The sequence below is a fragment of the Diachasma alloeum genome, unplaced genomic scaffold (genome assembly GCF_001412515.2).
Source record: "Diachasma alloeum isolate Michigan unplaced genomic scaffold, Dall2.0 Dall_scaffold_00302, whole genome shotgun sequence".
NCBI classification, from domain to species: domain Eukaryota; kingdom Metazoa; phylum Arthropoda; class Insecta; order Hymenoptera; family Braconidae; genus Diachasma; species Diachasma alloeum.
Window position 1 is genome coordinate 1,177,034 of NW_021680441.1, and position 22,225 is coordinate 1,199,258.

The following is a 22,225-nucleotide window of genomic DNA, read 5'->3' on the forward strand; positions in this document are numbered from 1 at the left end:
AGAATCCTAAGTGGACTCATGCAAGTGTGCGCCGATCTCGTGAAGCCCACAGGGACGAAGTTTAGAGAAATGTAATTTCTTCGTTGTTTTAATAGTAATGCAATGATTATATATATATTTTTTGATGAATCATTCCTGCCCCTAAATTATTTACTGAAAGAACAAAAAGTTGAAAAGTTATGAAAGATTCTAGAACAGTTTAAACATGGTGAGTTCCAAAATATTTTTTTTTGCTTTATGAAATATCAAATTATCCGGTCGAGGGTTCGTTTTATGCTAAAATGTCAGAGAACATTTTTTGCAGGAAATTTTGTCAGCTATAAAAAAAGTTCTATAGTATTTTGACCTAAAAGCACTCAATTACGAAATAAATGCAAAATTATGAAATTGGTCTCAATCAACTCTTAAAATTTCGGAAAATTTGACTTCCTTTGAATGAAAAATAATGTAATAATTACCTTTTTTATTTTGATTAATTATGTATTCCTCAAAATTAATCACAGAAGAAACGATTAAAAAATTATGAATATTATTCTTAATTCAAGAATAATTCAGTGTTGAAAAGTCCCAAAAAAATTTTGTCCGCTTTTTTAAATAGCAAATTATCTGAATAACGATAAAAAAAATTATCTGAATGAAGTCATTTCTTGGAATAATATAAAAAAATTTTGTCGGCAATTTTCTCAGCCACAAAAAACGTTCGGCAGCATTATCTCCTAAAATCAGTCGTTTACGCGACAAAAACAAAATTGTAAAACTTGTCTCAAACAACTCTCACAATTTTTCACGATTTGATTTCCTTGTCCTTTGAATAAAAAATGTAATAATTATTCTTTTGCGTTCTGATTAATCATTTCTCCCTCAAAATTAATTACAGAAGGAGCAGCTAAAAAATTATAAAAATTGTCCTTGATTCAAGAGCTATTCACTCTTTCAAAAAATCCCACAATTGACTTGCATTCTTAACTATCAAATTTTCGGGGTAAAAACTCATTTTGGGCCAAAATGTCACAAGAAATTTTTTGTAGGAAATTTTTCCAGCTACAAAAAATATCTTACAACATTTCCCCCTAAAACCACTGGTTTACGAAATAAATACGAACATGCAAACCACGTCAAAACGAAATTTTGAAATTTTCATTATTTCCCAATCAGCAAAATCGATAAAAATTCAGAGGAAAAATTTGTTCAATATAAAAATTAATACCAAATAATCATGTTAGACTTCATCAACTTTATTACCTGGTAGGGCAGTATAAGAATAATCCTCGATTACCATAATCATATTTTTATTAATCTTCATAGCTAAACTAAAAATTTTCACGTATTCATAAATCCACTCATTCCCCAATCATCGCATACTAAGCGGAGGCAGGAAAATTATCTCGTAAAAATATCAAGATTTCGAGTTTCCCCAGTACGCGTGACTTGAAAATATCGATACATATTTACAGATCCACCTGTGATGAATTGCCCATCAAATAAATCATATTAAATGTGACGTAGTGGTACAATCTTTCAGTTACAAATAAATTTTTTATTCTCCTCTCCATCATCAGGAGACAGTCAATTATAAGCATGAAATCACAAAAAAATGAAAATTGATTGTTAATATCGGAATATACATATAATATTAAATCCATCGTCACTCCCGTTATCACGTCCCCCTCGATTTACTTGAAACATCGAATGAGTAAAAATAATTCATCATTTATTCTCATTATTGTAGTTTTACCCTTTCAACACTCATTTTATTAATACTTTCAATCCGTAAATAATTAATAATTCTATATATATTTCATATCTCAATTTTAAATAAATATATTTATGATACATGCGACAAGTTGATTAATCTCGTAGTGGGGATTATATTCTTAAGGTGGAAATGACAATTTATTATTTCTCATCTTGTCTCTCATTAATGAGAGATGGTTTCTTTATTTTCAACATGCTTTTTAAGTAATTCGTTTTTTTTTTCATCGCTCGTGAGTGTGGAAGGTGTCGGGGTTTCTGAATCCCGTCGGTCGTCACAGCGCATCACGATGCCATACCCAGGTTTTCTTCGTGTGATCGAAACGATGGGCCAGCCACTGTTGCTCGAGGAGTTGATATCTCTCTTGGCTAAGGAAAAGAGGCTTTCCACGTCTGGAATTATATGGAAGGGCATCTGTTATTAAGAATTTTCGGTCAACCGTTTTTAAGGATAATCGGGCGAGGAGGAAATGTAGGAGGTGAGGCGGAGAGGTTTCTATTGTTTTCCTGCAGAAAACCAACCGCTGAACAAAAAAAATTTTCCCATTCGGATTCAAAATTCAGGCAATATTAGAGAGTATCTCCGGTTAAAAATTATTTTTGGAGCTAATCAAATTTATTTGTATCCGTTCCACGCATTGAATGGTTTTCAGATTGTTTTTTTTTAATAAATGAAAATATTAATCCATGCGAAAAAGTGGCAACATCGTCGGTAGTTTTTTTTTCACCACTTCATCATTATTAATAAATAATGCTCTTAGACGACAATCTTTTTCACTCAGAAAATCATTGATCACATGTTCTAAACGTGTTTAAAGTTTCCTGACTTTGGCTGCAGTTTTTCCTTGGGTTTTGCAGTTTTTTTTTGTGATTTCCATAAGATCACGGTTTAAATGACTTTTTCAAAAATTCATAATAAATTAACCAGGCTCCCCAGCAGTCTGAAACTTTGCACACCCCTTTTCCATCATTTAAAGAATACTTAAAAAAAAAAAGAAAAAAATGGCTGCTTTTTTTCTAACCCTCCCGGCTCGCCCGATTATCCTCAAGGTAAAATCATGTACCAATCCGTGCAATATGACTATTATTGATATCCCTTATTCCCTTATACTAAAGATGAAAGAAACGTCAAGTTGTTTTATATCGAAATTGGTCAATATGTGGCACGAAGTTATTCACAAAAAAAAAACGCGGCATTCTCAAATTCTTCAGTGACATAATTTCAAATTCTTCAGTGGTAAATTTATTTTTCACGTCATATATATATATATGCTATATATATTTCACATGTATATATATCATCCGTGAAATTAATAAATTCTGTCCTTTTATGGAGACCGATTATTTTAAAAAATTGAAGATAGTCAATTGAAAATGAAAAATTCTTTATAGATTCTTTTACTCTACTTCGCTATTCACTTCAATCATTAGTCGAATTCTCTTTGATTCATTATCAATATTCATAAGGTATTCATGAGAAAATGAAATTCAATGAATTCCACTTCTTCACTTCAACAAATGAATAGCTCAGCGCGCGCGAGAGCGCGCGCATAGATCTTGTAACTGCAATAATTGGAACAACTGTAAATAAAAAAAATCAATTCTTACTTGAGATCCTTGTCCTCCTCTCCGAACTCATCCAAGTAAAGCGAGCCCCACAAGCAGGCCCTCTGCCCCCTGATAACAATAATATAAGTCGACGTAACGACGAGATAAATTCCCGTGCCCCCTCCGCAATCGATCGAGTGCTGAACGGCCTCCCCAACATTCTCCTGCTTGCAACAATTCTGCTTGAGGCACACAATAGCCCCACACAGCAAACAAATACTAATCTCCGGTGGCACCTTGTGACACTTGCAGCACGCCTTCTCATGATAATAAGTAAACAATTTTTCATACTCCTTTGGAAGACTGAGAAACCTTGGCGCTTGCCAAGAAACGTACTGATTAACAATCAGTCTCTTCGCCGCGATCTGACTCCTCCTGTGAAAATCTAAAAACTGATCGCACCAGAGTCTGGGTACTCTGACCGCAGCCTCGTCGTCCTGCCAGTTGAGGGCAGCAGCAGCACTGAAGCCAGACCCATCAAAGTTATCAGTCACCAATTGCAGGTAGCTGACGAGCCTGAAGAACTCGCTCTGAGGCTTTCTGGTCTGCTCCTGAGGCAGGGGCTGCGAGTAGAGATGATGTCTCAGGAGAGCAGCCACCCTGAGGAAGGGGAGACACAGGGTTTGGATGAGCGCCTCATGATCCCCACGAATTGGTCTGGAGGCGACGTCATCCTGGTAGAAGTCCCTCGAGCTGAAATGCTCTATCACACTCCTGATGACGTTATCAGAAGAGAGTCTTCTGTCGCAAACACCAGACCTCATCTCCGTCAGAAAAGCCTCCCTCACACTGGGCGATAAACTACAGCTGACTTGCAGGACGACTTGGTAATACAGCAGATTATATATGACTTTGACGACAACAGCGAAGTACGTCTGGTCGATGTGAAGAGGGAGAAGAAGGATGAACTGAATTAACAGGGCTGTCGGGTCCTTCAGCAGGAGAGGGACCTCCCTCTCGTGGGGGGCTAGGGCCAGGGGGGAAGGGTTGTCAGGGGACAGTCCACTGAGCTGTTGCCAGGTGTCGTGGACAGGCCAGTGGATGAGCAGCCTTGCGTGGACCGTCAGAACGTGGAGAAGAGCCACTATGCAGTCACGTTTGGGGGCTAGTGACAGATTAGTCGACTGAGGGGAGGGGTACAGCCTCCCCCCGTGCTGCACAAGCTCCACTTCGAAGTTGGTTCGAGCCACTGAGGTGATGAACAGGAAGAGGCTCTGGTGACGATACTGATGGTCACTGTTCTTCTGCTTGTACTTCAAGTAAGTCGCAGCTGATATCTCCTCCATGGCCTTTCCCATCGCTTCAGAAAGGTTCGAGGGAACTGGGTTTCGTTGGGACTCCATCAGGAAGTTATTGATGTCCTCCAGGACTGTCGTTGGGGAGGGGTGTCTCGACTTGACTACCAGGCAGGACTCGCCCAGCTGTGGAGACATGGGCAGCACAGAGTTAGCGAGCTGACGACAGAGGGGGCAGAGGTATTCCCCTCTGTTGACAGCTAGACTCTGCTGTCTCGGTTGGTTTCGCAGGGACTGTCGGTAGGGGTTCAGGCAGTCCAGGTGGAGGTGGTGGCCGCACGTCTGCACGTGCACCCCTCCCTCCCATCCGATGTTGAAGGACAACAACCAAGAAGACGTGTCGAAGTGGCGATGCATCTCGTCGAGACGATAGTCAAAGTGAGCTGCCCTGGTGTTGTCCTTCGGCACTCGAGGCTCTTCATCAGATGTGGGCAGGGGGACTCTCTCTGACTGCTGTCTCTCGTGACCGACAACACTGGTCGATTGCACCAGGACAACCAGACCCATCGGCTTCTCCTCAGTACTAGGTGTCGTTTGATTACAGATAACACAGTCGTACTCCTTCTTGCTGGTGACATTGGTCGTTGACGAAGGATCCGACTGGTCCCAGTCCATCCCCGAGGTGGATGCGTCCTCAGTCTCCATCGCCTTCTTCATGAATTGCTTCTGCTTATTGGCGAATTCCGCCATCAGCTTCTGCTGTCTCTCCTTCGCCTTCTTCCTCCTCTCCTCGCGATCCCGATGCTCAACTTCACGCTGGGCATCCTCACACTCCTTCGTCCTCGGCCACAATTTGTTCCTAGTGTCATTGATATTCAGCTTCAGACTTTCGTCCAGATTTGAGATCTTTCGGAGCAGTTGTCCTATGAAGTAGGGACCATCACCGATTCTCGATTCAAAGGAATCGGCTGTCGACGTCGAGCTCGAGGGTTCACTCGACCGAATCCCACTATTCGATGATTCATCGGGGTTCCAGCTGTCGGGAGTCCCAGACAGCTGCGAATGAAGCTTCAGTAGCAGGGAAATTATGCTCTCCCCAGACTTTGACAGCATCTCCCTCGAGGAGGGATACGACTGCTGTTGGTAATGAGAGGAACTAGTAGACGGAACAATATCCCTGACACTAGATCCTGCAGAGCCTATCCCAGAGGACGTAGTGCTGGTATTCGTCGTGGGCACCATGATCCTAGAGGCCCCAAGCCTCGGGAAGATCACGTGAAGCAGATCGACCTCGTTATTCCCTCCCGCAGTGGCCATCAAAGGTCTCTGCGTCGTGTTCATGGGCACAACAGCCCCTGCATCCAGCCCCGAGGATATCGATTGCATCAACGAGGCTGGGGGTCGTGGCAGTGCCCTCTGGCGAATCGGAATTGGCAGGTTCTCCCTTGAATTCTGATTGCCCCCCTCCTGCCCATCGCCCTCCTCGCGGATCTGATACCGTTCATTGGGAACGATCGACAGATCCCAATTGTTCGATGGCAGCAGGGCTGGCAGAGCAGCAGTCTCCATCGGCGCCATGATCTGCTGAATATTCCTGTGCTCGCTGTAATCAGCGCCCCCAGCTCCTGCTGGTCTACCCCTCGCCCCCTCCCCCGTCAGCTCGCCAAGCAGCTCCAAGTCCCACACCTCCGCAGGCTCCCCAATCTCAACCTCAAACTCGTCATTGAGCATCAACGAGCCCTCGGTTATGTCAGAGGCTATCTCCCAGTCAGATCCCCCCTCGGTGTTCATGAAGTCAGAGGTGCTCTCTACGAGGCTCGTCCTGGGTATGAACGTCTGAAGATTCTGGATGAGGCTGTCAGTCTCGTACCAGCTGCCAAAGTCCATGTCCTTGAGTGAACACGAGACACTGGCTGATCCCGAGTACCCGGTGTACGGACAGATGGGATTGACCTGGTTGCTGGGCACCTCAGACGTCACAACAGCCATTTCCAAAAGGTAGACAGCCAGCGCCATCATGTGCTCAGAGATGTTGGGGTCGTTAACGGCTTTGTAGAGAACGGAGTAGATCATGGCGTGGAATATCCTGGTCCTCAGGACGATCCTGGGATCGTCGTAGTCCTGGGAGACTGGAGCTGGATACCGGAATGGCGGCCACAGGGTCGCGCTGTTGTTCTTCTTGACTGGGTTCCCGGAGTTTTTCGAGGTGACGTACTCCGTGAACCTGTCCATCGAGACCTGATAGTCCCTCCGGTGGACCGCACGGAGGAGAACGTGCAGGGGATCGTACATCTCGTCCCAGACTCGAGACTTGGGTCCGTACATCCCCTGCTGCATTATCCCATTCCCCTCTAGATTGGGTGCCCTGTACTGGGCGACTTCAGCAAGAACTGCCTCGAAGTCTCTGTTGGGAGTGGTGCCACACCTCTCTGGCATGAGCTCTATCAACTGGCTGTGGGTCTTGTCCCCCATGCAGAGGAGGGTCACCATCTCCAGGTGAGACACCTGAGAGTCAGTCAGCCCGAGATTAGTTCTGACGTTTATCAAAGTGGCTAGGAATATGAGACAGCTCTCCATCATGGCTGTGTCGTGTTCGCCGATCAGCAGGACATTCTGCCGAGACCTCATGGACCGAAGGCTCAGCCACTCCTTCACGTGGAACTTATCGATGACAGCATTGATGAGGACATCAGGCTGCAGCTTGGTCGCGCAGATCTGCAGAAGGTAGAGATCAGCGTCGACCATAGAATTACAGAAATTGCACTGGATGTAAGTCATGGCTTGTCCCTTGATCTGAAGTCCATTCCGCACCCACAAGCCATTGAGAATCTCGTACAGGGCGACTTGAATCCTCAGAGGATGCATCATCAGGAGGTGAAGCATGTCGGTGGGAGGGAGGAGCTCCTGGAGGGTGATCCCCTGTTGTCGAACAGCTTGACACATGAACACTGCGAGATACCGATGGAGGGGGATATGGAAGGACACGTGGAGAACGTCGCAGACGTCGGGGCTGGTGAAGCCGATGGCGTCCAGCCAGTCCTGCAGGGCTGTCAGGCAGAAGGACAAGGCCCTTCTGCTCACTGACGCACTCTCCGGACCTTTCAGATGGGACACCAGCGCCCACATGGGGTAGGCGCTGGCTTCCAACTCTGCGCTGAACGCTGCATAGTACGTCGTGGGTTCAAACTCCACGTGAGCACCCATTTCTCGTTGGTTGACATTCATCCCTTGGAACATTGAGAGAAAGTCGAACCACATTTCTAGTAGCGTGTCATCTGTGAGGAATCTAACGGCCACTGGCTTGTGAGACAGTACGTTGTTCAAATCTGAGACCAGGGGCCAGTAGCAGTGCTCCTTCATCACCTGACGTGCGCAGTCAACCACGTAGTGGAAGTTCTTGTTGGCAGCGTGCAGAGTGTTCTCCACCAGAATCCTGCTCATCATGTACTTGAGACTGATCACCATGACGTGAAGGAGCTTGAGTTCATCGACCATTCGAACAGCGAGTCCATTGTTGCTGAATAGCTGGACAGACACGTGGACAACTGAGTTACTCAGGGTCTCAGGGTCTGTCGATCTCTCCAACATCATGGCTATTCTGCTGTAATGGAGGACGAAGGCTCGTGTCAACGACTCTTTGTAATCAGGGTCTGGCAGCATGCTGAGCAGAAGGCAGACCAGTTTCTGGGGGAATTCGTAGGCAACCGTCCAGAACATGAGCTCTTCCAAGAAAGTCGTGTGCACCAGGTCCTCCTGGAGGGAGGGGCAGTCCTTGTACTCGTCAGGGGGTTCCGGATTCGGCAGGGACTTTATCGCGTCCTGGTAGATGACGTGGCTCTCCTGGCAGTAGGCGTCGTACTCTGATTGCCCTCCAGATGCTGCTGAAGAGGACGAGGAGGACGATGACGACGAGGACGATGAGGATGACGTTCTCCCTGGGTCCATCAGGCCTCGGTACTTCTGGGGATTCGTCAGGGCTGATGTCATGACTCTTCTCATCAGGGCACCCATGTCGTTGAGGTCGAGCAGCATCTTGAGGTAGGCGTCAGCACTTTGGATGGCATTTCTGTAGTCAGCACCAGCCTTGCAGTTCTCTCGTAAGTGTTGGATCAGTCTGAGGATCATCCTGGGCATCATCGCTTCAGCCACGAACATGAGGTCTGAGGGGGCTGGGGGCTTGTTGACAGCTGCGTTGGGACCGTGCTTGTCGCAGAAGCCAGACTCCTTCATGACGTTTGTGTCACCACAGTCGCAGGCACCTCCAGCCTGGCTCAGGAACATGTTGAAGTCGTGGCGGTAGTGGTTGCCGCGTTTGAAACAGTCGGTGCAGAGGGCCATGCAGGGCGAGATACCGCAGGTTCGGCAACGGTAGGCCACGAAGTTTGGGGTCCAGACGAGGCCGCAGGTCGTGGCATTGTCGTACTCTATCACTGTTGTCGAGAATTCGTCTGGGGTTCGTCCGCCCGCCATCAGCCACTTGCACCAGTCGATCGTCTCCCAGTCGTCTATCGGCTTCCCCGGGGTCAGGAGGATGTCCAGGAGGTCGTCCAACTGCTTCTGGGAACGGTTTCTGCATTCTGCCTGGATGTAAGCTGCTGCGCCACGCTTACCCTTGCTCATTAGGACCTGGGCTGAGGTGCTTTTGCCGAATGTCGAAGACATTTTAATTGCGCGAGTCAGTTGTAGGGTTTCGTGCAGGGTTTAAGGGTTATGAAGCTGCCTTCGGCGAGGGGAAAGTCATCCTAATTTTTGGTATTGATGATATTGGCGAGGATTTCTAGGGTTTTCGGCTGCTTTCTCGGAATTTCCTCATTTTCTTGGGTCACGCAGGCGCTGCGGGGGGTTCCGATACCTGGAAATAATCCTGTGTTAGGATAGGTATGCAAATGTAGGGTTTCTGGTCTATTTTTATTCTTTCACGCACGAAAAAATTCTGGAAAAACTTGACGAATTCGGTGGGAAAACCCCGTGAGTCTAAAAACACTTTTCCCGCGAGTATCGAACCTTATTTTTCATCACAATGTGCGGGAAGTGGGGGTTTGCGCACGCAGAGCGTGCGTAAAATGTCACTTTACACACAGCGTGATGAAAAAATAATTTTTTTTCTCAGTGTAAGACTTTTTTTTTCTCCATGTAGTGTTATAAGTTGGAATTTTGTGTATTCGTTTACTGTTTTCATTCAATCTCGATTAAGGATACATATATGTGATGTTCACTCCATAAAACGGGCTGTATTGGCCCTCGCTGAATTCTCGACGTATTTTATTTAAAACTTTCCAGCATGTTAAAAAGAGAACTAAAAAAATATTTAAAAATTACAAAAACCCAAAAACGGAAGATTTTTAAAAATCCTCATTTAGTGTTGAAAATTCCATCAATGAAAAAAATAAAAACCCGATGTTTTCTCATTCATTTTCCATTAAAGAGGAAGGAATAAACTCATCAGCACGATGAATAAAGGCTCCTGTGATTTTTAAATTTCAGTGCCGTCTCCCCTTAAATAATATCTAAAAACCTTAGAGCACTTTGAAAAATTTACAATCAGTATGTTAAACTTTTCGTCAATTCAGGGGCTTTTTAAGGATGTGCGGGTCACACAATCATATGAGCAAATGTTTTTCCAGTGCGAGTAATTTTGCTCATGACTTAAAAATACTTGGACCCCCCCTAGAATCGCGTAGATCGAATCTTCGGCTGGCGATTCTTTCAGCTTCATCTTTTTCAAAATACCCAACTACACTCTAAACATGCTGTGAACTATTTTTCTACAAAATTCAGTTCAACTTCATGTTAAGAAAATGTAAATACGTTGAATAAATATCCACTACTGTTAAAAAAAATGTGCTAGGTTACGTTCGTTGGAAAATTCAGTCCCTGAACTGATTTTATTCATGAATTATGAATGACGATTGGAGAAATCCACGAGTTATAAACGTTAATCAACTCAGGTTTTCCGGGGTTCGGGTGATTTTACCTCGATCTGATGAGATTCAGCTCAGGATGATGTGGACACGGGTCTCTGTCTCTCGTGCACTTGTTCACCATCAACAATCACTAAACTAAGTACTGAATTATTTAAGTCCAGTCTCACCACTGATATTTCCCACCCCGTTAGCCCATGATCATTTTGATTTATTGAATTTTGATTTTGATACGAATAAACGAACATCAAGTGACAATGGAATTCCAAGGATTCATAATGGATCACGGGGATTACAAAATCATCAAGCTCCCAAGTTAGATCTTAGATCAAGTTTTCGATCACTTGGTATATGATGGAAGGTTGGGGATATGTATAACGTGTATACTATTTTATCTAACACTTGGGATTGGATTTACCGTGTGGGCACGGAACACGTTAACCACTGGGTGACCAACTATTTCAAGGGGAAGAGTTGGAGTTACGTGTTCTTGAGGAATTCTGTCATATTCGGAGGGTTCGGGGGTAGGGGATTTTTGACAGTCGACAGGGGGTGGGTGCAGTATGTTGGGGGTTTTGGGCCCGGGGGGATGGGACAGCGAGGATTTTATTTATTTTCGAGTTATTTTAATTTTACGATTTTTTTTTTCATGGCTTTTTTTAGATGTGGATTTTGAGTTTAGGAGCAGGTAGTTGGGAGCAGGTGAGGTAGATGTCGAGAGCGGGGATTTCCCGTCGTATTCCGCCCCTTCCGCCCTGGCGGGGAATATAGTTGTCCTCGCGGCGGATTGGGCAGGAAATTCTAATAGATTTCTATGAAAATTCTACTCGTTTTTGGATTTCTATTGACGAATTTCGCCATTTTACTGCGTATTTTTTTTAGAATAGCGGAGGTTGGCGTAAAATGGACACTTTTGACACACTGTTTCAAAAATATTAGCAACGGGTTGAAATGTTGATGAAATTTAATCTTTTTTTTAATACAAAGAACAATTCTTTCCCTTTGTGATGAGCCTAAACTGAGCTCTATTGATGCATTTGTTTCGGAGTTATGAATAATTTTTAAAAAGTCTGAAGTGTTTATTTTACCCTACCCTTCCCTATGTCCAATGGAAAATATTTTATTGAAAAAATTAGTAAAATTTCGTGTTTTTTTCACCATTGTTCCGGTTGAGACATTCTCTATAGGAATTTCTTAATATTAATTTTCCACTTTATTTTTCTCCTCTTTTCATTGAAAGAATCAAACACAAAATTGAAAAATTTAATGCGAGGAATTTTGATAGAAAATATCTCAATAGAATAAGTGTTTAGAATATTTCAGGGGCAAGAGTTCGATAAAATAAATATAATGTCTAATAGTGAAAAACTTTCTCCACTTTCCGTGAATTAGATTCTTTTCATCAACTAATAAATTCCATAATCTTGATTTTTCCTTTATGATTTTTTTTCTTTTAATTAATTTAACTCATCTTCTGTCTTTACTCACGCGGCGAATATGTAGTAATTTCAATTTAAATTCTGTTAAAATACATTTCAATGGAGTTGCTATGCAACAACCATGTTTATCGAAGATAAATACCCAGAGGTTTCATATGAAGATACAAAAGCAGTGTAAAATGCTCTCTATATAATTGTAAACCAACTACTTCCTTAATTTGACTTCACATTTGTTTCTGATGACAAAAAATACATATTTTTTTTACTTCTCTCTGTGAACGACAATTAAAACGAGATGCCTCCCACGATCGCCCAAAACGAACCGACAACGAACATTGAACAAACCCCATCGACACTTCTGAACATGAAATCCAAGGATGGATCGACGAAATATCCAGAAGGAAAACGCAGGAGATTCCTGAGGGAACTGCTAGTCCTCGAGGCGTTGAAAAAATTTCTTCCTCATCCGGTGGATGAACCCATGAGTTACGAACCTACTTCGTCAGAATACGTCGATGAATATTGCCTAGAGGATTTCGTACCTATTCTGGAGAAGGAAGAAATCCTCACGGAGGTAATTAATACAATTTGTCTTAGAAAATATCGAAATATTTTGTATATATTGAGAAAAAAATTATTGTTTAGACCTTCAAATTATCTGTTTCATCGAAAAAAATTGATTCGAACTCTTTACTGCACTCGTAGAAATGATTCATTACAAATAATTTAATTAAATTAATTTCATCGAATTAAATGAATGAATCTTTTCAAATAGCTTATGATAAAGCTTCCATTCAACTTTGAACTTGATTTTTATTTGCGTTTTTATTCACATCAAATCTATAAAATAGAAACGAATATGAAGAAATATCCATTCTTATAAATAAACAACAAGTAGGAAATTGCTCTTGTATTGCATATAGTATAGTTATTTTTTGTAATAAATTAGCAATTTTCCGCAAATATCTTCTCATCTAGCGAACCGATTTCGATTTTTTTTCAAAATATTCGTTTCGACGTCAACAAAATAAAAAAAATTGCAAAGATCTGGAATTAAAATGTATGAAATATCCCACTTATATTGTCCAGAAACAAGTGAATTACCCTCTCTACGGTCGCAGCATAAATAAAACAATTTACAACGAGAAAATCTCCGCAGAAATACTGAAAAGGCGCTCAACAGTCCCTAATCTACACGAACCATTCCGAAGAAATTGCAGTTTTACGACACCTGTTGCAGATCGTTTGACGGAATAAAAACCCCAGCTGTTTTATTCGCTCAAATACTCTAATGAAAATTTATTGTATACGCATTTTTTTTACATACAATATAACTATTTGGTTTCATGACAATATATGCAGACGAATAAATGATTAATCAGTTGTTCGAAGTAACTTGTCATCTAATCATAATTATTAATCATAATCTTGAAAATATTGATGTGAATGTTTCATTTCACAATTTTTTAACAGGAGAGTGATGATTCCATTGTCGTAGTTGTAAACTTTGTTTATCGAATGAACGACGTCAAAGGGAGAGTTTTTTTACGCTCTGAGGGACACAAACTGGTGGAATACGTCCAGAATGTGGGGATCCAAGTCCGGCGTGAATAGAAGTGTCTCAAGGGTTGATGAGTATTTCATTACTTGCTCGTGGTGCTGAAATAGAACAAAATTAGTTAATTAGTTTGATAATAATTAATTCCAAGAAAAAATGACTTTTCTTCGATTCTGTCTTTTGAAATTCATTAAATTGGATGAAAACAGGATAAATAATTTTTTTATTGCTTATTAAATATGCAATTGTGTCGATGATGAGTGATTTACCGAGAAAATATCAAACAACAATTTTTGTTGAAAATCTTGTCAGCAATAAAAAAGGTCTAACGGCATTGTCTCCTGAAAACACTTATTTACGAGATAAATAAAATTTTATTTTATGACTTTACAATTACGACATGATTTTCATAATAACTGGTTCTAGAAGAAAATGTTCAGACATTTTCGCAGGGAATTTTTTTCAGTTAAAAAAAACATGTTCTCTGAAAATCACTTCCCTTCAACATAAATGCACTGTGACCGGACAAGTAAACATGATAATAATGATTAAATTATATAAAATGAAATCAACTTGAATTAACATGAATACTCACTGTCAAGAAAACCTGTTGCAGACGACCAATCGTCCACTTGTACCAGTGTGTGTTGTAATCAATTCCATCTGTGTCACATCTCACCAAGTGCTCAGACAGGATCATGATGAAACGCTGTAGAAAAAATTTCAAAAAATACACAAATTAATTAATTTTTTTATCATTAATATTTCATGAATTTCGTTATTAAGAAATTATTTAAATACTAGGGGGCTACGCCCCCTGTTCGCTCCGTTCGCTACTCCAATACGACCCCCGTGACTTTATTCTGAGCTTCGTGACCCTTATTTTGGCCCTTAATTTCGAGCCCCAAATTTTCATCACCAAAAGTCGATCTGGATTTTTACAATATAGAGAGATATTGAGACCTTTATTTTGACCTTTAGTTTCTGATCCCCATGATCCTTAATCTGACCTTTGTGATCATTAATTTGACCCTGTGATCCTTATCCTGGCCCCTGTGGCCCTCATTCTGACCGTTAATTTCGAGTACCAAATTTTTATCACCAGAAGTCGATTTGGATTTTTATAATATAACGAGAAATTCGATAGCCTTGAAAAATCTCAATAAATGAGAATCTTATAATCTATCATTTCGTTTATTCAATAAAAATTATCATCTTCTGATAATCTTTTCTTTAACATTGAAAAAAATGGGTTTTAACATTTTAACTTTGACGTTTAGATATGATTGGACTTGAATTTCACATAAAACAAACAGAAGAATTCATGAAGTGTCTCTGTTGAAATCGTAAAATTAATCTGTCACAAACCTGGAAAATAATGAGGAAGAGATTCTTTTGATCCGCCTGTGCTGCCTCGAGTTTCTCCTCCATCCTTTCTAAAACTTCCTCGGAAGGTCTCTCCCCCTTATCCTTATTACCGTCTTCTTCGTCGGATGATGATCCCGATTTGCTTTCAGCTCTTCTCATCTTCTCGCGTGCTTCGCCGAGCTCTTTAGTGAGCTTGATTACGTGTTGGTTCTTCTTACGAATTGTCAAGTGTAAAATCTCCCAGATGTACAGTCTAACGAAGAAAAAGATAATGAATTTAATGAAATTTTGATAAATTAATGAATCTAGATTTATTTAATATAAAAATAGAAAATATGAAATTTGAAAGAATGAAAAAGTGCAAGAGAGAATGATGAGAGATAATTTTTACAGCTGTAGAAATTTACGAAAAAAATAATCTCTCTTCTTTCTTTTGTTTTCGAATCCCTCGAGAAGAAAACTATCCAAAAAATAAATGAATTGAATATTATGATTTTTTTTTCAATTCGATGATGGGAATTATTTTTCAATGAGGTGAGTTCAGGACAAAATATCAAAAAAATGTTATGAAAATTTGGAAAAACATGGTGGATTTAACATACTTTGAGAATTCAGAGGACATTTCCCTGGAGAAGATCCAATTGGCAATAGCACTGCACTCAATGATTCCAGTCTTTAGAAACTTATCAGTCAGGACAACCATCATCTGGTAGTGATTCTTCCACAATGCATACATATTCATGAGAATACATTTCTGGGCCTCTTCTGTTTCTGCAAGTACCTAAATAATGTAACATAAACCCAGACAATTTATTATAAATAAATTTACTATGAATATTTATTAATTATATGAAAAGTATCATTTCGACAGTGAATGATCAAATGCTTCGAGTTAAATTCATTCTGTCGCAGAGGAGAATATGAAATCTTTGATGCAAATATCAATTTATTGGAACATCGAAACATGATTAATAGTAAATTAATATTGATAATGTCGATTAAAATAATATCAGTATAAAAAACTTCAATAAAAATTTGTTTGAATGATAGAAATACTTTTCTAATGATTTCCAAATATGAATAATAAGATAATTCAATGAATTATGGGGCTCATGACTTTGAGAACCTACGCTCAGCGGATAATTTCTCATCGTCTATCATCGATACATTATCAAAAAAAAATCTAATCTGATGCTGAAAAATTTTTCCAACTTGCACAGGAAAATATCAATATCTTGAAATAATTAAATCAATTTCAACCAATCCAAAACTTAAATTTGAGCGATTATAAAACCTTTACTCGGAACCAACAAACCAGTGGACAATTGCACATTTTAAATGAATGAGTAGTTATTGTAGCTAATAAATTAGCAATTTTCTTGCGAATCGATTCTCTTTCTTTAAATTCTTATTTGACTATTCTCTTCTTCTATTTTTTTATATCATGGTTCTATCATCAATTGAAATGTCATCAAAATTTTACGTATTATTTCGTTCCATCAAATGATTCTATATTCAGACCCTCTCACGACTCGAATTCGTTTTCAATGATACAATGATGTCGTTCTGAATTTTATTGTTCTCAATTTTTTGAGCCATGACTAAGTCCATTTTTATGCCAATTTTTGGACTGATCGTTGAAAAATCGATTTTTGTAAAAATATTAATTTTTTCAAATCTGTATGAAAAATTGAATTTTAACTGGTGTCAATGAATAAAGCTTATTAAATTCACAGTCCACGAAAAAATCACGAATTTCGACTAATCCCGTGCATAACAAAAATTCGAAAAAAAAGATTGCATAACATGAAACATCAGCTCAGATTACCTTGAACACATAATGAAATTTGCCAATAGCAGCAAAGCTGTGGCTGAAGCTCTTGGACCCCAGATTCAGCAAGGTCTGCACAAAGACATCAATCTTCAACGGATTGAAATTGCTGGTCTCCTCATTCTCCCCAGTCCCAGGTAAAGTATTAAGCACATTGATGACCTCCTCGGGCGTGCACTTCCTCCTGATGGACACCACCAACTCATGAGCAGCAGCAGTCCCAGGGAGTGAGCTCGCCCCCTCGGAGCTGTACTTATAAATCGGTTCAGGCACAGCTGGTATGAGTTCCGCATAGCTCTCGGGCATCATGTCCCTGATCCTCTGGTGATACGACAGCCTTAAGGACTTCAGCAGCACCTCCTTAATGAACATCGGCCTGGGATGATCGGCATCCCTCTGGAGGCAGGAGTCCCAGTCCTCCCAGGACCATCGAAACTGGAAATTACTGAGATGATACGAGAACCACCAGACGAATCTGTCGAAGCAGGCAGCAGCCATGCTGTCGATCCTCCTGAAGAGGATCTCCGTGGCTTGTGCCAAGACCTGAGGCATCGTCGAGGGCTGAAGCTTGCAGAGTTCAATCAAAATCGAGCCGTAACAGATCTCCAGATGCTTGGGGGTCGGCAGCTTGAATAGTTCCCCAAACATAACTTCAACGATGCAGTAATCCAGAGGAATCTTGTTCTTGTAAGGAAAATTGAGGAGATTAGCTGCGCAGTCCTTTCTCTCGGTGAAATAATTATCGATAATCTGTCTGAGATGTTCTTCAATAAGAAATCGTTCGATAGCGTGACTTCCTGGCAGGAGTGGGCCCTCTGCTGGGCAGTCGGTGTAATCAAACATCCTGAAGGTGACGGTCGGCAGGGGATAGAGGTAGGAGTCATGGTGAGGTGGAGGAATTATCGTTGGGAGATTGTGTTGCAATGCCTCGCAAAGGATCGAGTCGAAGGCCAGGTAAGGCCGGGGAATGTGCTTCTCAGCCCAGTTGTCCTGCCGGAGCTTTCGGACCTGCGCCCACAGGCAGTCCAGGTATTCCTCCTGGGGGTGAGGGGTGTCACTCGACCAGACACGAAGTGCTGGCTGATGCTTCTTGCTGCGTTTGTTGAGGAAGACCTCGATGGTCACCATCAAGTGGTCCAGCTCCTGCTCCTTCTTCTCGTAGAGCTCTCGACCCACCCAGGGGAGGGTCGAGAGGACTGCGTAGACGTACCAGTCCCTCCGGACCTGGGGCACGCTGTCCTCGTTCGCAGCGTCCAGCATAGAGTCGAAGAGCTGCATGAGGGAACCGCAGGAGAGGACGTGACAGTTGACGAGGTCAGCGAGGAAACGGAGGGAGTACCTCGCTGCGTCCCATTTGCACGACTTCAGGGCCTCTTTGAAGTTCTTCACCATGTAGTCGACGAATTCACCGCCGAAGTTGAAGTTTTTCGCGTTGAGGAGACCCACGAGGGTTGTGTAGATCGTACATTTTTCAGGCATTTTCATGGCGCAGTCCGTCAGGATGCGGAGGATTTTCGTGCGGAAGACACCGAGGTCCGCTTCGAGGACCGACGCGAGACCCTCGAGGTTACTCTCGAGGGAGGAGGTGGACTTCTCACCCACGCGGAGGATTAGGGACTCGAGGCGGTCCTCGATCTCCTGGTTCTCCGATACGCGACGGCGTTTCTTGTAGACCCGGTCTGCAAGTTGTTTTATTTGTTATTTTTCGATTTTTTGCTTCCGAGTGGAAGCATTGTAGGGTAAACAGGCGAATTTCTGGACGTGGGGTAGTTTCTGGACGATTTCAATTTGCATTGAACATTCCACAAATAAAATGAAAATTCAGTAACGAAGCGGTAAACCGGGTTAAGTCGATTTTTACTTTTGGTCAGTTTTTGATGAATATCTCGGAATCTAAAAGAGATGGAGAAATTTTTGTCATGACCGTTTTTATAACCCTCACGTGACCCTACAAAAAAAGTAATGAGAAAAATTTTGCTATCTCTTTTAGATTCCGAGATATTCGTCGAAAACTGACCTGTAGTCAAAATCAACTTAACAATAATATTTAGCAATAATATTTCTCGAGTATAATCATGTGATCAATTTTTTTTTATTGCTTGAAATTTAATAAATAAACAAATATGGCTCAGTCGGCCAGAAATTAGGAGTTTTGACTGCATTCAACTATTTCTTTATATAAGGCCCGGATGTACCATCTTTCGAATGTTATCTGGATTTTTTTAATCTTTCGTAATCCAAAATTGTCAATTGAGTGGTACATCATGTATAAATTCCCAAAAATTATGATAGAATGATAAAAAAAAGAAAAATTCTGAACTTTTTCAAAGAGCGTTTTCAATTGAGATTCACACACAAGTTGAAAATAAAATTTGATAAAAAAAATGTTTTTGCTTGAATTGCGTTAAACAGTAGTTTTTCGACTATTTCATTTTGTCCCGCTGTTTCATTTTGCCCCACTCTCCCCTACAATTCGACGTTTGTTGCCCAAGAAAAGCAAAAAAATAAATTTTCAATTATTAATTCTGCTGCAGGGATGCTCCCACACGAATATTCCCCGATTTCCCCTGGAATTATCATTGAAACCGGTCAATGGACACCTGAAACATAACCTCAAATCCCCCGAAAGCTTCTCCAGAACCAAGAAATCCACAACATGAACCGTATTTACCGTATCCATCGTCATCATCGTGGGCCCTTCGTCGACTCATTCTTCTTTCCTTCCTGACTCTTCAGATTTCCCAGAAACAATTGACCATCGATGTCTTTTGCTAAGAATCCTCAGCTGGTAACCACAGCTGATGCAGCCACGTCTCATGCACACTAAATAAAACGTTTATCACTTTTATAATACCAATTTATCGATCAAGCCAGAGTAAAGATCCTAGGTCGAAACAATGACGTTCAGTTCTCAGGTCAATAAAATAACTCAATCCTCGATTTCGTCCTGAATTTTTTACTGAACAACAATTCTTTGAGTTCAAAGACTCAACTTTCAGCTTGCTGTGGCAATCAAGCGGGATGAGCTTGACGGCAAAGCAGTATGGAAAGGGAACAGAGAAACGAGTGGAATTTGCTGCAGCGACATCTCGTGTCATCGTAGAAATTAGTTTTTGGAGACAGTTTAGAATCTCTGATTTAGATTTCATGGTTTTGGGTTCCCTATATTCAGCGTTGAGTTAGGTGTCAAACTCTGTTAAATATGAAAATAATTCGAAGAATTATAACTACAAAATGATACACTGTTATACACACATAATATGTTCTACAAAATACTGATTAAGCTCGAGAGTCAATAATACTTGACCAAAGTTTATGTACCAAACAAAATATCTCTCATTATAATGTTTTTCAAGACTGGTTTTTGATATATGTAAATACTGTATATATGTAAATATTGTTGGACTTCAAATAAAAACATAGTTAAACAAAACAAAAGTGAGTTAGGTGTTGCTCCGGCGGACATCCGAGTGCAGCTGCGTGAGCTGCGTTTAGCGTGGTTAGTACTTGGATGGGTGACCGCTTGCGCTTAGGAACACCCTCGCCCAAAAATTTCGGAAGGTAGGCACGGTGTGGTGGCCTAATGTGCCCCTCTAGTCAGTGTGACAGAAGGGCACATTAGGGCTCTGCACAATCGGCCCTGGCGAATAAATAGCCCCGTATAAATGGTTTTATCGCCGTGTGGCGTACAATATTTTATGTCTCTGGTCCCGAAAACTGCAATTCAATCGAGGAAATCGATGTTAGAATCGCGGTTTTACAGTCCTGGGGACATAAAATGATATTTTATGCCTCAATTACCGAGAACCGCATTCTAACCGAACAAAGTGAAATTATAATTCGCAGTTTAAATTCGCACAATATACAATTTTTTATGTGTCCAATACTGCGTCTTTGTCACGCAGAATAAAATAAAACATTTTAGTCATCGAAAATTGCAAGCTTTTCGAAGGAATGTAAAAAATGTAAAAAACCTGTCGAGGTAATTTACGTAAATTACGTCGGTAAAAAACGGTGTAATTTACCAACGTAATTTACACGCCCAACCCTGGTCGCCACCACTCGATATTTCTCGCAATCAGTTGTGACTCTGGTCTATATTAAAATGGCGGACAAGACTCGGGTGTTGGATCGTGATGGGAAAACTCCGGAGAATCATGAGAAGGAGGGCAAGAGTAAAAGGTGAGAATTTGGTTGAAAAATATCTCGATTGTAATCACAATTCTCTGTATCGAGACTCGACTACAATCGCTCTTTTTTTATTTTGATAAAAACGTTTGTGCCCGGCTTTACTCGTGGATAATCATCACGATGACTGATTTGTAGAGATTCACTCAATATTTGCGAGACGATTTTTATCAGATATTCACCAGAATTGTTATTTTTTCAAATCGGAGGATTTTTTATTTGTTGAAAAATATATTTAATTGATCATTGAGGCACCTCCATGACGTTCACCTTTGCACTGTGGCGGGTTATTTGAATTTATCATTGGTTTAATGATTTTTGTTTCTATTCTATTGCTCCTGAGATTTTTATTCGATCAATTGATCAATGTTTTGTGTGACGAAAAAATTGAGATTTTGTTTTTTGTGATTATCTCGGGAACCAATGCGTTGCGGAGGAAATTTCAAATAACATTTTTTGTAGGTATTGGAATTCTCTACCAATAATGCCTGAAGACATTTTTTCCTAAACCCAATGGTCTCAGAGATATCTGCAAGACAAAATGCAATTCATCATTTTCTCGTTGAATAACCCTCTTATTTACATTTTACTGGTTTCTCAGTGCGAAAAAACGAGAAGGAAAGAAGAAGAATCAGCCGTCAAATTCCTCGAAAGAGAACAATGAAATGGTCCCAGCGGATGGAGAAGTGCCTGGTGCATGCAATATTTCCATAAAGGAGATTGAGTTGGCAATGGAAGTGTTTAAAATGCAACTCAAGCCAGCTAAGACACAGGAGGAGGCTATGCAGAAGGCTTATCAATTCTGGAGCACTCAACCAGTCCCCAAAATGGGTAAACGCTATTGGCCATATTTTTATTTCGATTAAAAACCCAAAATAAACATTCAATTCCAGTCTTCACGATTTAAAACACGAAATCTTTGGTATATTTGCGATTATTTCTGTAATTATCAGTCCTAGGGGAAAATGTCAGAAGATATTTTTTGTTGGAAATTTAATTCTCTAGAAAACATGTACTATGACATTTTCTCATAAAACCGTTAGCTTCTGAGATAATTCACGATTTGTGATTGATTATTGCAGATGAAAAAATTGTGGTTAATGAACCCATTGAACAGAACAAAACGTCCATCAGGCCCGAGCCGTACTCCCTCCCCGATGGCTTCCAGTGGGATACCCTGGATCTGGACGATCCATTAGTCCTCGCAGAGTTGTACACGCTGTTGAGCGAAAATTACGTCGAGGATGACGATGCCATGTTCAGATTCGACTATCCACAAAATTTTCTCAAATGGTAAATTGAAAAAACAAAAAAAAGCGTACCGT

General features: G+C 41.0%; 4 protein-coding genes across 5 annotated transcripts in view; 2 read left to right on the forward strand and 2 right to left on the reverse strand.

Annotated features, from left to right (window-relative positions):
* Nucleotides 1-1,272: 1,272 nt before the first annotated feature.
* On the reverse strand, nucleotides 1,273-11,104 carry LOC107039680 (E3 ubiquitin-protein ligase Ubr3). Its single transcript, XM_015259438.1, has 3 exons — nucleotides 10,570-11,104; nucleotides 3,361-9,447; nucleotides 1,273-2,145 (listed from the first exon to the last, which is right to left on the reverse strand). Exons 2-3 carry the CDS (start codon nucleotides 9,255-9,257, stop codon nucleotides 2,028-2,030), a joined length of 6,015 nt encoding a protein of 2,004 aa, XP_015114924.1. The 5' UTR covers nucleotides 9,258-9,447; nucleotides 10,570-11,104; the 3' UTR covers nucleotides 1,273-2,027.
* Nucleotides 11,105-11,535: 431 nt separating this feature from the next.
* LOC107039595 lies at nucleotides 11,536-13,407 on the forward strand. The gene is made up of 2 exons (XM_015259306.2): nucleotides 11,536-12,529; nucleotides 13,045-13,407. Exons 1-2 carry the CDS (start codon nucleotides 12,251-12,253, stop codon nucleotides 13,210-13,212), a joined length of 447 nt encoding a protein of 148 aa, XP_015114792.1. The 5' UTR covers nucleotides 11,536-12,250; the 3' UTR covers nucleotides 13,213-13,407.
* On the reverse strand, nucleotides 13,231-19,744 carry LOC107039594 (nuclear cap-binding protein subunit 1). The gene is made up of 6 exons (XM_015259305.2): nucleotides 19,384-19,744; nucleotides 16,710-18,391; nucleotides 15,484-15,662; nucleotides 14,882-15,134; nucleotides 14,109-14,222; nucleotides 13,231-13,614 (listed from the first exon to the last, which is right to left on the reverse strand). The coding sequence occupies exons 1-6, from the start codon at nucleotides 19,421-19,423 to the stop codon at nucleotides 13,501-13,503; spliced, it is 2,382 nt and encodes a 793-aa protein (XP_015114791.1). The 5' UTR covers nucleotides 19,424-19,744; the 3' UTR covers nucleotides 13,231-13,500.
* A 514-nt stretch (nucleotides 19,745-20,258) lies between these two features.
* Nucleotides 20,259-22,225, forward strand: part of LOC107039607 (glycylpeptide N-tetradecanoyltransferase 1) — a 5,492-nt gene continuing 3,525 nt past the window's right edge. Inside the window, exons 1-4 of one of the 2 annotated variants that reach the window (XM_015259322.1) lie at nucleotides 20,259-20,273; nucleotides 20,795-20,894; nucleotides 21,502-21,731; nucleotides 21,983-22,193. In XM_015259322.1, coding sequence (XP_015114808.1) covers nucleotides 20,818-20,894; nucleotides 21,502-21,731; nucleotides 21,983-22,193 — 518 coding nt within the window. In that variant the 5' untranslated portion in view covers nucleotides 20,259-20,273; nucleotides 20,795-20,817. Of the gene's footprint in view, nucleotides 20,274-20,714; nucleotides 20,895-21,501; nucleotides 21,732-21,982; nucleotides 22,194-22,225 lie in introns of those variants that run through there. The other variant, XM_015259321.1, reaches the window with a different exon arrangement.

Excerpts from the sequence above, each read along its gene's own strand:
- LOC107039680 (XM_015259438.1), bottom strand. The coding sequence starts at position 9,257 with ATGTCTTCGACATTCGGCAAAAGCACCTCAGCCCAGGTCCTAATGAGC. Across the intron at positions 2,146-3,360 it reads GAGGAGGACAAGGATCTCAA|ACGTGGAAAGCCTCTTTTCC; the intron begins GTAAGAATTGAT and ends ATATAATTCCAG.
- LOC107039594 (XM_015259305.2), bottom strand. The coding sequence starts at position 19,423 with ATGAGTCGACGAAGGGCCCACGATGATGACGATGGATACG. Across the intron at positions 15,663-16,709 it reads AATTTCATTATGTGTTCAAG|GTACTTGCAGAAACAGAAGA; the intron begins GTAATCTGAGCT and ends TACATTATTTAG. Across the intron at positions 13,615-14,108 it reads TGCAACAGGTTTTCTTGACA|CACCACGAGCAAGTAATGAA; the intron begins GTGAGTATTCAT and ends GTTCTATTTCAG.
- LOC107039595 (XM_015259306.2), top strand. The coding sequence starts at position 12,251 with ATGCCTCCCACGATCGCCCAAAACGAACCGACAACGAACATTGAACAA. Across the intron at positions 12,530-13,044 it reads AGGAAGAAATCCTCACGGAG|AAACAAGTGAATTACCCTCT; the intron begins GTAATTAATACA and ends TATATTGTCCAG.